The 15947-nt window shown below is 33.2% G+C and overlaps 2 protein-coding genes across 2 annotated transcripts in view; one reads left to right on the top strand and one right to left on the bottom strand.

Moving 5' to 3' along the window:
* Positions 1 to 7484, bottom strand: part of LOC148304613 (uncharacterized) — a 38814-nt gene extending 31330 nt beyond the window's left edge. Inside the window, exons 1-2 of the mRNA XM_088267937.1 lie at positions 7145 to 7484; positions 2618 to 2774 (exon numbers count right to left, since the gene is read on the bottom strand). Of these exons, the coding sequence (XP_088124063.1) occupies positions 2618 to 2774; positions 7145 to 7182 (195 nt within the window). The 5' untranslated portion in view covers positions 7183 to 7484. The remainder of the gene's footprint in view (positions 1 to 2617; positions 2775 to 7144) is intronic.
* A 1855-nt stretch (positions 7485 to 9339) lies between these two features.
* On the top strand, positions 9340 to 12922 carry LOC148304614 (uncharacterized). Its single transcript, XM_088267955.1, has 2 exons — positions 9340 to 9838; positions 10604 to 12922. Exons 1-2 carry the CDS (start codon positions 9430 to 9432, stop codon positions 11248 to 11250), a joined length of 1056 nt encoding a protein of 351 aa, XP_088124081.1. The 5' UTR covers positions 9340 to 9429; the 3' UTR covers positions 11251 to 12922.
* Positions 12923 to 15947: the final 3025 nt, after the last annotated feature.

Consider the following 15947-nt stretch of genomic DNA (forward strand, 5'->3'; position numbering starts at 1 on the left):
TAAGAGATGTAGCTCAACAAAGCTCGGAACTAAAGTGCAACTGGGCAGGTCATGTCTGAGGATAGATGGACGAAAAAGGTGCTTGACCGGAGGCCTAGAAGCGTGGGTAGGCCCCAGACAGGATGGTCCAATGACATTAGGAAAGTGGCGGGCCTGCGCTGGAAAAGAGTCGCGTCCAACAGAGAAAGAACTGTGGAAGTCCAAGAGGGAGACCTTTGGCCAATACTGGACACAAGAAGGCTGAAGTAAGTAAAAGTATGTTATTTTGTTAGTTATAAAATGGTGAATTTTAAAAAAACATGTGCACAAAATTGTTGAATGTATAGATAGTTAAAAATGTACGACGATATTTTTTATATAGTATGAAGAATGAAAGGAAGCAAGCCTAGCAAATTGAAAAGGCAATGTTCCAATGAATAAAAGAGTAATTACATATTACATTACTAAAAAAAGATATGAATAAAAATCATTTTAGAATGTAGAAACATTATAAGTAAATATCTGTGAAACTTGGAAAAAAAAAAATTGTTTGCCTGCGTAGTGGAGGTCGCGGATTCGATTCCTAGAGGGGTCAAATAAATAAGTGATTCTTTCACTTCATCTTTATTCAATATTACCCTGGACAGGTACCTGAAGCGCAGGGCTGATCACCTTTCCTTCGTGTATTAACGATCAAGATAACACTGTGTTTATATGATGCAGCATCCTATGTACCATCGGTTGCGGAGAAGGGCTTAATAAAAATAATAATATAATATTAACATTGTTAGTCAATATCTGTGCAACTTGAAAAATCAATAAATAAAACTTTACAAATTTGAATCACTTCACTTGACTTCGAAAATTGTAACCTCTAAATGACTTTAAAAGGATTTGTTTTATTATTTCAAAAGAAATATGCAAAAGTTTCCTGAACACTATAAAATCGAACCGAGCGCGAGTGTAGAGAAAAAGCTACTGTGCTGTAATTTGCACACAATAACGACTTGTGAACAAGAGCCGGGTGAGTCACAACAAAAGAAAAAAATATCACTCACACTAAATCATAACAAACTGCCCTGCTTCGTATGGCATAAGTTCGCTAGAATGCGTTGCACTCATACAATGTTGTATAGCAGAGGTCTTCAAACTTTTTATCACCGCAAACCGGTCAACGCTTGCTAACTTTACCGTGGACCGCTGGGGAGGGGACGTTGAATGTTTATATTTAAGATTATACTAATCCAAATATATAACAAATAGTTATATTAAAACAAATTTATGAGGCGAATGTAATTGGAAAAGGGAGCAGAGGAAGACTGAGAAAAACTTGGCACGATCAAGTATGCTAAATACTTGAAAGTGATCAGGTTAGGAGTCGAAACAATCGGCGGGTATGTATGAGTATGAGGAGATGCATGAACGTGGAAAAGGCGAAGAATGTTTGCAAGGACAGAGTGGTGTGGTGTTCTATTATCTCTGCCTACCCCTGCGGTGAAGCGGCTAGATGGTTAGTTAGTTAGTTTAGTTACTAATCCAAAAGGTTGTGTTTCTTTTACTTTAATGGTTTTGTGTCGGCAGTAACATGGCGTGAAGGGGTTTTCTCAAGTGGTTTTTTTTGTCGATAATTATCAATTTTCATCTCAACAAACCTTTCTTAATGAAAATCGATAATTAAGAAAGGTGTGTTGAGATGGTTTGTATTTTTATTATTTACAAAAATAATAAAATTTCACACTATTTCTGTGAGCCCAAGCGGCTCATTATTAGAAATAGGTATAAAATTGCGGTAGAGTGGGTTCGAACCGAGAAACTCTGACTCAAGAGTCTGTGACACTAACCACGGGACCACAACTTGACAAATTTTTTAAGAAGACGGCTCGGTACCGTCTGATCCACGGATCAATACCGGTCCACGGCCTGGGGGTTTAGGACCACTGTTGTAAGGTATAAAATAGCATCTAAGGGTCCAAGATATGCAAGCGCTACTGACTCAACACTTTTATTACTGATATTTCTTGGTGGACCTGGATATTATACAAGAAATAAAACAAAGCTTTTGTGCTTTTTTCAATTGATCTGGTTTCAACACTAGTCTGATGATGTCACTTGTTAAATAAAATATAAGTGGAAAAGGTCTTTAGTTATTTAATTTTATAAATTTGAGTCCCGGCCATACTATACGCAATGTCGCAAGAGACAACAAGAAGACCAAATCAAATGCAAAATCTATAAATATCATTATTATCATAATTCAACTCTCTGTAAGCGCCCTTGAGGTAGTATTTTACAAAAATGGCGCTATATAAATTATTCAATATTATTATTACTATTATTATATTGTGTGTAACAATCGGCAGGTATGTATGAGGAGATGCATGAAAGTGGAAGAGGCGAAGAATGTTTGCAAAGACAGAGTGGTGTGGCGTTCTATTCTCTCTGCCTACCCCTGCGGAGAAGCGGCGTGATGGTTAGTTAGTTAGTGTTGAGACGCCTTCCATCGAAGGATATTCGCGGAATATCACATAGTCTAGACACCCCCCGCTAGAGGTTAACCGAGCGATACGGTGTGGTCATCCAATACTGTGTTATACACTGGCGATTCTATTAAATAAGTTGGCAAAGGGGCGGTACTTACTTCAAATTGCGGGGAGAATGTGCGGAAGACGCCCTCCCACACGCTGCCCGACTGCGTCTGCACCTGCACCGTGTCGCCCACATGCGAGGCGATGGCGTGCATGAAGTTGGAGTTCTTGTACACGCCCTCCGCTGCCACTGAGCGCACTCGCGGCGACCTGAACACACGACACACACACGTTAAACACGGGCTTACCATACATCCCCCGTTCTACATTACATGCGACAAAAGACTTCTCGAGAGCGCAGTGTTATCACCTTTTAAAAGAAGATCAGCCAAACTCAAACACATTCCAGAGAGATGGAAATTACAACTTGTCTAAAAATAAAAACATATGAATCCTGCGTAACCCCAGTGAACACATATGCACTAGAGAAGATGGCTCTGACAAAATTAAAACAGCGAAGCTCAAATGCACATAGCGATCCATGGTTGGTTTGCCTGAGAGATAAAATAAGAGAAATGAAGAAATTAGGAACATAACCAGGATAGTGGATATTAAGTGGCAAGGGGCAGGACATGTTGCAAGACAGGACCCCACAAGATGGACCCCTAAAGTAATTTTAAATCTCATCGCACATCTAAAATAACTTTGAAAGGTGTTGGTTTTTGAACCCTATTCCATTTTCATTACAAAAATTAAAAAGATATATAAAGTTTTTTGTTGACTGTTTTTTTTTTAACTGTTGTTGATAATTTTTTGCCTCAGTTACAATCAATCAAACATGAAGCTTATAATGAAGAAATAATTTAGAATAGAATGCTTAAACTTTAAAATAAAATAAAAGTGGTGGCAGCTTTCAATAAATAATATGGGTAAATAATAAAATAAGCGATAGAAAATTCTGTAAATGAATATACGGTTTAAGTATTACAAGGAATAATATTGTTTGCAGTGTATAAACAATAACAAAAAAATAGCAGACTCGGCATTCATACAATGTATTCAATAACAAAAGTGATTATCTGGTGAATTTATGTGGAGTAAACAAAGTGTATTTCTGTATTTGGAGCTAACAATTTAGAATAATAAGTAATAAAGCTGATAAGGATGAATAATGAATAGCCCCATTATTACAAAGAGAAGGAATGAGGTTGGAAACAGTAGCACCTTGAAACAATTCGCTCACTCCTTTCAAGAACGTCATAAATCAAAAATTGTCAATTTTCAGATGTGCATGTTTTCGGAATGCCCAGAAAATGTACTGTATCCCAGCAAAAGCGGAATATTTTTAACTTAATATTTACCCGCTACAGGGCAGGAAGGGCTGTTTTTGCATTTTTAAGAAAAAGTATTGTTTAATTATATTTTTAAATACACTAAATATTTTTCAAATGGAGAAAAAACCTTCAGGTTTTACCTCAAAAGATCTCTTGCACAGTAAAAAGTTTAAAAAGTGGCTTGATATCTATTTTTAATACATTGTATTATATTTTTAAACTTTAAAAACGTTCTCCTGAAATATCAAGTTTTTTGATTTATGACGTTCTTGAAAGGAGTGAACGAATTGTCAACTGCTTTAAAGTGCCATCATTGAGCATTCAAAGAAATGAAGGGAAATATTATCTTACTAGCGGGACAAAATAACTGTTTCCAGACAAGAACACAATAATGTCCGAAAAGATGCAGGCAACACGTTAACCCTTAAAGGGACGCCACAAAAATAAGAAAACAGACTAAGAAAGTTGATAGGACGAGTCCTGCGATATGATGATTACATCACTAGCACGATAGGTAGGGAAAGAGAAGGCAAGAGAGGAAGACAAAGAAGTTGTTATTGGTTCGTAGTCAACTTTTTCTTAAGGCCCTACATATGTTAAATAGCAACATAACTGTCTTTAAGGGTCACATATAACATAATTGTTTTTTTTTATTGAAACATCGTTTTCGTATTGAAAAAAAGTTTTTCTTCAAAATAATTATTTGGTTTAAAAAAAAAAATAACCAGCAAGAATGTATTAGGTGAGATCTATATTAATATGATTTCTCATGTTGTCCGCCTCCGTAGTGTAATGGTCAGCAAGCTCGGCTACCGTTCTGGAGGTCCCGGGTTCGATTCCCAAGGGGGGTAAAATAACTATAAGTGATTCTTTCACTATAATATTTATTCAATATTACCATGGACAGGTACCTGAAGCGGAGGGCTGATCATCTTTGCTTTATGTGTAAACGATCAAGATAACACTGCGTTTATATGACACAGTGCCCTATGCACCATTGGGGTGCAGATAAGGGTTTTATTATTATTATTATTATTATTATTATTATTATTATTATTATTATGTATGTATTATTATTATTATGCATGGATGTGATAGAAACGAAGATTGTTTGCAAAGACAAATTGGCACGGCGTTCCATTCTCTCTGTCTATCCCTGCGGTGAAGCGGCGTGATGATTAGTTACTTAATTAGTTAAATAAACACAATTTTGAAAAACCATCACCGAATTTCTAGAGATGCCCTAGTTTTGGAAGTGGTAGGGATTAGAAGCTAATTAGTTCTGTTAAAAGCTAGGTCCGGGTTCCAGTCCTGACAGTGGCTGGTACGCAGACACCTCCACAACCCTGACCAGCACAGCAGACAGAAAGGGAGCTGTATCAAAGGATTTGTAAAACGGTTCAGTTATTGTATTCCCACTCTACCATTTTTCACCATTCTATCATGGATCCCTTTAGCAGAAAGATGAAACAGATCGAATGCAGTAAAAATGCAATCTTCTGTTATATAAAAATACATATCGCTCACTCCTTTCAAGAACGTCATAAATCAAAAATCGTCACTTTTCAGTTGAGCATGTTTTCGGAATGCCCAGAAAATGTACTATATCTCAGCAAAAGAGGCATATTTTTAACTTAATATTTACCCGCTACAGGGCAGAAAGTGTTGTTTTCGCATTTTAAAGAAAAGGTATTGTTTAATTTTTTTTAAATAAACTAGTTATTTTTCAAATGGAGAAAAAACCTTCAGGTTTAACCTGAAAAGATCTGTTGCACAGTAAAAAGTTTAATAAGTGGCTTGATATTATTTTTAATAAATTGTATTATATTTATAAACTTTAAAAAAGTTCTCCTGAAAAATCAAGTTTTTTGATTTATGACGTTCTTGAAAGGAGTGAGCGATCTTAGGTTTAAAAAGGAGAAATATGAAAGGAATGCAAGGCCGAAATAAGCATTGTTGACATGAGATGGTTTGGGCTTGGGGAACAATATGATTGTTGAATACAATTAATACAGATGCGAATAGAAATCAAAAAAGACCAAAGAAGATACGACATATTCAAATAGGTACATCAAATACCTGAAAAGGCATGTCAGGAGTCAGAACAATCAGGGTGTGTGTATGAAGAGACGCACCAACATGTAAGAAGAAAAATACAAATGTTCTCCTGGCTACCCATGTGTCACAAAATTGTGAGGATTCTTATTCAATTATTATCTTTCTAAATAATGTATAAGTAATGGCAGTTTATGATGTAATAATTCACAATTTGATGGAATGTATTTTGCATCTAACCTATATTAAAATGATTTCTTGTGTTAGGCCGATTTTTACATTTAACAAAGATACGGATTTGTTGGAAAATTGATGTGCTAGCTATCAATACCAACCCAAGAAAAAGAAGATGGAGGCATGGGATATTTGTAGTTTTTCACCACCATCACACAAACCAAAATATTACAAATGTATGGAGAATTATATAATCAGGGTTAAGTAATAAAGTTTAAAAAAAAAGAGAATAGAAAATCTTTTTAAAAAACGTGGGAAAAAAACAATAGAACAGACTTCTTTTTGATTTCAGCAGTACCAAAATTTTTGTCTTATAAAAATATAAATATGATAGAAATGAAATTACAAATCACTGCCAATTAACGTTAAAATAATGTTAATTGTATTAAGAATAATAGCAGGGAGTAATTACTGTGATCGGATTACATCACATACAAAAAAATGAACTTTCAAACCAAACAGCACACGTATTTTGTCATGTCATTTTCATAATTTTATCTTGCGACCATCGGCGAAAGTGTAAAAAATTATTTAATTCGCATTTGGACACGCGCCACATGAAAGTTAAAGTTGAAAATAGTGGCGCAGCAAAATGATTACATGGTCTTCATAGGGACACCCGACTCTATCACCTGTTTGGTTATAAGACAATTATGAAATGTATCCAAACTTTAAGTGCTCCGAGATTATTTTGAATTAGAAAGTTTAAGGCAGTCTACGTTCAGAAATCTTCGCATTCCTAATCCGCGTGTAAAACCCAGGCCATCAAATAAATAAATCATTTTAGCTCCATGACAGTTTACTATAGTCGTGGCCCTGGCGCTTTGAGAGACAATAAAGGAACCAAAATGATTTTTATTGGTGGATGTTAAACGATATAGAATCCTGGGAAGACGTTAAAAGACGTAATCGGCTAAATCCCCGTATTGTTAGACGCGGGCGCTCGTTTTTCTGCAAAGCACAAAGGGTAGTGGCATGTACCATGTACAAGAAGGTTAGGTCATGTCGGGCACTTACCTCTGGGGTGCCGCTCGACTTTTTCGTTTATTGTTCATGTCGGCCTCGCCTGACTGGCCTGGTGGATAGGCTCCTTCTCGTTTACGCGTAGGGACCGGAATTTTGACTGATTGGAGGAACACTTATCTCGCAACACGATTCTTTCAACTTTCGCGAATGCACCAAAATGCACTTAAATTAAAATAAAACACCGACGCTATATCAGCACCGTCTCTTGTCAACATCAACAATGTCTTCATTAAGCCAAAAACTACAAATTAAATTACTTTTGTGTATAAAAATCACAATTAAGTTAAATAAATTTTCGGGATCGGGAGCCCGAATTCTCTGGCAGACTGTCGTTCTGCAATGCGCGGATCGCGGATGATTACAAGATGGCGGGATGACGTATTCACTCTTCTTTCGTTCAATTTATGGCCACTATTTTCATTCCACATTTCCGTCTCGAAATTACTTTCTAAATTTTCCATAAAATATATAAAAATATTTGAATGCGCTATATTCTTTTCTAAAGCTAAATTTCCGTTCTAATTTTACGAAAACTCAAGTTTATATCGAAAAAAATTCAAATATGGCGGAAAAGGCACTGACCTTAAGGCAGCCTATCACTGGCCGCATGAAACACTGCCTTCTAGATAAAAATTACAATGCCGCGCAAACCAAATGTGTTTGGTAACGCAGTATGGAATCTCTCCGTAGTAAGAAATATACATATACTAATTTATTTATTAAGGCACTTTTAACTTTTTTATAACAAAGGTATTACAATGGTGGGCACTGAACCAAAATGTTTCAAGCTGCCAAAAACATTTATAGGTATACTGTATTTGTGTTGACATTTTTGGGTGGTTTTCGTTTTGATTGATTGAAGAAAATAATGTTGTTTATTTGACTTCACTGATTTCAATAAATTTAATATCATAAATTTGTACTGTATTTTTTAATGTTCAGTGTGCCAAAAATTAGTAGAAAATTGTTAAAAGTCTTGGTATAGCTATGCTCTTATTAAAAAACATTTAGATGTCAACATAAGACAGCTAAATGTTTTTACCAAGAGCAATATACCGTTTCAAAAAAATTGGATCCATGTAAAAAAATAAAAAAGAGCTTTTATAATCCGGTTTACCGATAGCAGCTGATGCAATGTTGCCAAATGTTCTCCGATATATCTAATTGATATAGAAGGCGTTGGTATGAATGCACCCCGACTAGTGATGGGCATCTACCGGGTATTTTGGAAAGTATTGAAATACTCCATAAGTTCCCGTAAATTCCTTCCAGGTGAGTTTTTATTTTTGAATGGTTCCAAATTGTGATCATTTCCATCGTACGTTGTTTGTGTTGATTATTATTATTAGTTCGTGGATTTGCTGAAATGAAAATCACAAAGTTATTTAGAATTTTAGAGTTCATGTGTAAGCCATTTCTTTTAAAAGGCAAGTCTTATTGAGATATTATACTTTATGTTTTACCATTAAAAACAAAATAACACTTTTTAAGATAAGGTACAACCGCAATATAGTGTTTCGCACGTTTGGTTACCATGCATGAGTTCCCAGGTTCGATTCCCAAAGGGCAATAAATGCTAGTATTTCTTTACCTGTCCCAGAAAAAAATTCCAAAAATTATATTTGTATTGGGCAACTCTATCGTATAATTCGGCCGAATACGATCTGTAGATAAAAATAATTTTATGTGACAAAATGACGATAATGATGATTACCGGATATTCGGCGCATGTATAGTACCTCATAAGGTCTAAAGAAGATATTTCTCGTGGGATGGGGATGTGTTGCGGAAACTTTACCCATCACTTATGGATTAATTTGGCACTTCAAAAACTTCGGCTTCAATTTTTTTAAATATTTGTTACGGCCACCATATGCTCCAGATAGCGAAGGAATGTGGGAAATTTGGTTTTTAAAACGAAATCTCATAAATCTTGAATAGTGTTTTTTTGCGATGATTTATTGTTTAGATATTATTAGATTTATATTTTGATAGGCACTAGGTATTTTAGAATAAATATCTATATTTGTTCAAAATTAATCAATTATACATAAATAACAGACATTGTTTTTAAAAAATACTCAATTTTATTTCTACTCTCCGTTTGGATGTAAATTTGGGTAGATTCCCCTTTATTCCCAAGCTATCGGGTTTATTCCCGTTGCTACCGGTCGCCCATCCTAACCCCGAGTGTTTCCCGCGCGCGGCCAAATCAATGAAATCTCGCTACGAGGTAACCCTTATTGATCACGTCCGAGTTTTTAGGTCATTCCGACATGTCATCCAAAAGTGGAGCAGAGATGTCACACCGCGAAAAATTACAACTCATGGACACGGAGCTCAAGTCGTTCTACGAATATTGCCAACAGGCAGGCTTCACCGATGAAGAAATGGAGGAGATATGCCGACCGTTCACCAATGTAGTGCGCCGCGTTTCGCTCCAAAAATGGCTGAAAATAATACTCATCGTCGCCTTCGTAATACTGGCCATTTATTGCTTGGGTAATTTAAACACCGTCGCGTGGCATTCTACGGCTATCGGGAGGATTTTCTTGATCAAAATACTTCCAGTTTGGGACTGGACGCCCCTTTTCTACAAACCCTGCCTCGTCAATAAAAATCACAAAAATTTGGAAATCCATAATGTACTTTCTCTTTCCGATTGTGCTGTCTGCGAGGCAATCGGTAAGTTTACAAAATGTAATAATACCACACCCTTCTAAATGCCACATACCCTGCACCAGCACCATAGCTATTATTAAAATTATATATTTGCAGTTTATATCTTACTACATTCATATTCCCCTATATTTCACTTAAAAATAAAATGACACCCATCATGTCGGTGATCGTTATATTATATGTTTAAGTAATTAAACAGTGACTTTTCCTTTATTTTTTGGCAATAAAGCAAATTATGATAATTCTTATGCACTTAGTATTTTTAAATTATTTGGTGCATAAAAGTGCCCGCCCAAAAAGTATCTACTTTACTATCTTTTGTTGATTTACATATTTGTTTATTTACGGAAATATTATCAAAAAAATATCTAAATAAAAAAAATGTCCACTCTAATTGCAAGTATTGGGCTAGAGAAGTCATATATGTATATCTAGCACCCAAACTGTATAATGTTGCACCACTTACAATAGTATAAAAAGTAAATAAAAATTCAAAAGTAGATTCTTGATGTGGGACCAAGAAGTGTTTCAGTTAGTCACCCCAAAATAATGGAAGCCAAAATGTTATGTTAATGTTGACCGGAAATTAAACCCAGGATCTCACAGATGAAAGCCAATACCAAGTAGTCTGGTGGATATTGTGAAAACAATGAAACTAGCAATCATATATATGGATCAAAGTATTAATTTTAATTTGAAAGCTTTAAATGTGTCAAATGCAACAAAAACCTTTTTGAATTATAGCAATTGTCTTTCCTCTGATTGCAGTTTCGGTACAGCATGTCTCCAACACAAACTATGATAGCATCCTCAATCAGCATCTCATTAGGGGAGCTCCGGTCATCGTGACAGATGCAAACGTGGACTGGTCACTCACCAAGAACCCAGAAATCAACCTGACTCGGCTGCTCTCCGATGACGAGCGCCTCAGAGACTCGGTGCCTTGCATATTACAAACCAATCTACGCACCGGAAAGCAACCGGCAGACTTGGATAACTTGCTGACAAAGATAACTAATATTCAGATACCAAATTGGTTTGTGCATTTTCAAAACTGCGACCTGCAGGCGGTCAAATCTCTCAGAGTCTTAGCTCCTCGACCGTACTTTCTTTCTCCGCATGTACCCCCGGCTCATTTCAATTGGTTGCTGATTTCCAACAAGTACGCAGCGCCACGCTTCAAGGCGTTGGAACTGGATATCGGTTTGATCATAGTCTCCCAATTAAAAGGTTCCACTCTAATTCAGTTGACCCCGCGGCATCCTTGCGAAGAGATGTGCCCGAGTCTCGCCTTTGACTTGAGACAGAGTGAAACGTTAGTTCTTGCAAATTCAATGTGGAATTTCGAGTATACTCCGGATGAGAGCGGAGAGAACACAGCTATCTTGACAGAAACGGCTTGGAATGAAGCGTAGTGAAGCAACGCTTTGAACATCGATTAATAAAATCCTAATGTATATATGAACATCTGCAAAATGACTTTACAGGAATCTGTTTGACTAGATACCGTGAAAGTTAGGAACTTGTTAAGTTGAAATCAAAGTCTGATTTAATGTCTATACATTTTGAATATATTCTTGACAATAGTTTCAACTTAGGGCATTTTCAAAACAGTGTAAACACACTTGTTGAACACTGTTTAAAAAAATGCCCTAAAAGGTAAAAAGAATAAAGAGATTAATCAAGTAGTCTAAAGATTGATTAACAATTGTGTCATCTTAAAAATGAAATAATTTTTTATCAAATACTTCCAAAAATATGATCTCCCATCCCAAACTAAAATTTACTTTTATATATAGATCATAGATTGTAAAAAAATATCTAAATGCAGGGGAACTTTTAGATTTTAAAGCCAGCAACCTATTTTGGGTTGGTTGCCAACACAATTATGAATTTTATTCGTTTTTATAATGAAATGAATAACTTATTCGACTTCAGTCGACCATTACTTATACATTCTATTAAAAATTAATTGGTGGAATACTGAATCTCTGAATTAATTCCTGAATCTAGTGAAACGATTACATAATTTTTATTAATCAAACATTTTATATTATTTCTAAACAAAAAGCAAATATGTACATAAATGAGTCATTGATTTCAATTTGTTGACTATAGTTTCTGCGTTAATATGGAATTTTCCATAATTGTTCCCTTAATTTCAATTAATTAGAAGAGAAAGAAACACAAGAAAACAACAAAAAAACCTAATTGTTTCATTTATATTAAATATTTTTGAGATGTTCAGATATACATAGGGATCGTAAAATGTACTTCGTAAATAAACTTGTAATTTAGCTTACAAGGAATAATGCTCAAACAGTATTGTCTTCAATATGTTTATAGCTCAAGATAAAAGTAACTTAATAAACGGGTTATATGCGGATATTTAAAAAAATATTTGCAGTATCATTTAACATAATTATAAATTCTAAAATCAGGCAATTGTGAATTTTGTCAAATGACCGATAAAAAAAGTTTTATCAAATTGTATAGAATCAAATCTGTTTATGATTGAATAATATATATTTGTTAAATTAGTATGAGATCCTACGTTATAAATTAAGAACTCTGAAGTTATTACATAAATGAAAAATTTAATTATACTTCTCACTACGGTAAAACAGTAAATTCTGGTTAATTTAAGATTTTAAAAATACATAATTAGTCATTTTTTACAAAGTTTTTAACTTATTGATTAAAATATGATACCACCAAGTTAGTATTTTAATGATAAACAGTAATATCTTGGCTAGCAAATTAGGATTTGATCAACAAACTACACTGAATTATGTCAGTTTAAAGGTAAGGTGCCATACAGATATGTATAATGAATGGGAAACAATGAGCATTCATACCTAAGGCACAAGTGTTTTACCTTTCTTACATACTATCTGTATGACACATAATGAGTTTTACCTTTAAACTAACAATACTGCCATATTTCAATGACAATTCGGATTTGCTTCAATGTTATTTGTTTTCTTTGCCTTATTATTTGGTTTGGCTGGGTACGCTACTCCGCCTAGGTGGAAATATCAACAATATATATATACATATATAACAAATAACTCCTACCACAAAAAAGTTGATTCAATCAATTAATAAATATGATCTTTTCTATTATGCAAAAAAAATACTAGCAGAAAAAGGTATTTCATATTTTAAAACTAAAGATATAGTTTATTTCAAAAGATTCAACGGTGATTTATTTAATTTGTTGTCCAAAATATTACTGTAACTAAATTTACTGTTTACTGTATATCATCACAATATGACATACTAATACATATTACATATTACACATTATATCTCTACATATTCTCTTCTAAAGTAGTATAGGTAAGGCATAAACTAAACATGCACATTGAAGTCTGCACCTTGTAATGTTAAATTACAAATAATTACAAAGCGAATATAACCATGCTAGATAATAAATTCGAAATATTTTATAAGGGTACCTACTTAAAAAAAGTATTTTATAAAGTTTTGAGCCCTTGGCAAATATTTGAAAAGAAAAGAACAGTGTTGCAATACTAATACAAACTTGTTTGCCAGAAAATATTTTCAGAATTGCCAACCTGGCAATTCTGTTTAGAATTAGTTTTAAAAACTATGACAATGCACCATCGCCTACTGACAAGTATAGTAACTAAACTTACCGTATTTTGAAGTGCTGATAAAAATCACACCAAATTAAATTGACGCAGAATTTATGGTGGCCAGAAAATAACATAATAGCTAGTTGACCACTTTATTTGCAAGTGTTCAAGTCCCATAAGAAAATTTAATAGTTAAGGAAAAAAGTCTTCTATAAAGGTTTTCTCAAACCTCAATCAAATTATAAGCAATATTATGTGTGTGTTTATATTATATGCCTCTTTTAAAGCATGTAGTATATTTTTTATATAATAATATATATTTGATGTGACAATGAATGTTTTGCATGTGAGTTTGAAGTGACATCTGTTGTAATTCATGCAAAGTACTGAAAGACTCCGCTTAATGCAGGGAATATAATCCAATAAGTTCCAACGCTAAATAGAACAATGTTATTTTAATATGTAGTACGTAGGGAAAGGGGAACACTCAATAAAAAATAAACAAAATTTTCATTTATCTGAAGTTATGTTTGTAGTCATTTGCATGATAATATTACATTACACAAAATATGAAAGCAAGTTTTGGAAGTCATTTAGAAGCACTTGCATTTAAAAGTCAAGTCAAAAGCTTTTTCACGCCATTATTTATTTAATATGTATCTTTACATACACTGTTTCATTTTGAATAATCCTAAAATTATAAGGATTAATTTTTATAGAAATCAACAAATATAAACATACAAAATAACTGTGTTATAAAATCATTATATACAGTTTAACTAACGGTTTTAAAGCAAACAGCTTCTGTTTCTTTGAAACCAGTTGACATTATATGTAATTGAGTTACTTAGAGATTTTATAAGAAAAGTGTTTTTTGTAAGTTATGAAATGGAAAATGACAGAGTGATTCAAAAATGAATTTTAATAAATATAATGTTTATTGATTTTCTCAACCCTTGACCATAAGACTCGTTTCAATGTACCTTAATACGGGACTATCGCAAAATGTATGATGATAAGAAAAACTGAACTTTTACTAAAAGCGCTTACTAAAAACATTTCTACATTAAAAGCAACATCTATTGTTGAGATGAAAAGAAGCTTTTTTATTGAGCAGAAACTCTTTTATTAGTATGTGAGATCCGAATCCTGGATTAAAATCACATACATGAGAAACGCCAGAAAATATAATTTTTATTATTTTAGTAACTCCTATAATTGGAGATAATCCAGATTTTGTGAACAAGTATTTGGACACACTCAAAATGTTGTAAATATACAGTATTTGTTTAAGGTTTGAATATACTGTATTTTGTATTTTATTAAAACCTAAAACTGTGGACTTAATTTCGGTATATTTGCAAGAAAAGGGCTCAAAATAGTGATAGTTCGTTTAAAAACAGTGGTATTTATATTCCTCGATACAAGTTCACTATAATGTGATGTATCGTTATTCTATAAGTTGTGTAATTTAAGTTAAAGGCAGGCTTTACACTGCTTTCTTATCATGTAAGTCGTACAAATTTACCAAAAAAACCTTTATTTGTATTGTGTAGGATAAATAAACTAATGAGCATATAATCAACTTGTTATATTTTATTTTTTCATTCCCTAATGTTTCTCTTCTAAACCTTTGCAAAGCTTATATCGCTCACTCCTTTCAACAACGTCATATATCAAAAATCGTCAATTTTCAGCTGTGCGTGTTTTTGGAATGCCCAGAAAATGTACTATATCCCACCAGCAAAAGCGGCATATTTTTAACTTAATATTTACCCGCTATAGGGCAGAAAGTGTTGTTTTTGCATTTTGAAGAAAAGGTATTGTTTAATTTTTTTTTTTAAATATACTAAATATTTTTCAAATGGAGAAAAATCCTTCTGGTTTTACCTAAAAACATGTGTTGCACAGTAAAAAATTCAATAAGTGGCTTGATATTTATTTTTAATACATTTCATAAAATTTTAAACTTTAAAAACGATCTCCTGAAAAATCATGTTTTTTTTTTAATATGACGTTGTTGAAAGGAGTGAGCGATATGTGAACGTACTTCTATACAGTGAAAAATGTAGATCTAAAACATTGTCGTCATGAACAAATTAAAGGGCTTAAGACCCAGTTTTTGGTGGCTTAAGTGATCACATTATACACTTGTGTAATGTTCACCATTCTGCCCATTATTGAATATCCAAATTGCATTAATATTTTTAAGGGAATCCAAGACCATTGCATATGTATATACATATATATATATATATATATATATATATATATATATATATATATATATATATATATATATATATATATATATATATAATATACATATATATATATATATATATATATATATATATATATATATATATATATATATATATATATATATATATATATATATAAATATACATATATATATATATATATATATATATATATATATATATATATATATATATATATATATATATATATATGGTCTTAGATTCCTTTCACATGCGTGTAGTATT

The sequence above is a fragment of the Brachycentrus maculatus genome, unplaced genomic scaffold, assembly GCF_059751285.1.
Source record: "Brachycentrus maculatus isolate JH-2025_06_01 unplaced genomic scaffold, ASM5975128v1 h1tg000310l, whole genome shotgun sequence".
NCBI classification, from domain to species: Eukaryota; Metazoa; Arthropoda; class Insecta; order Trichoptera; family Brachycentridae; genus Brachycentrus; species Brachycentrus maculatus.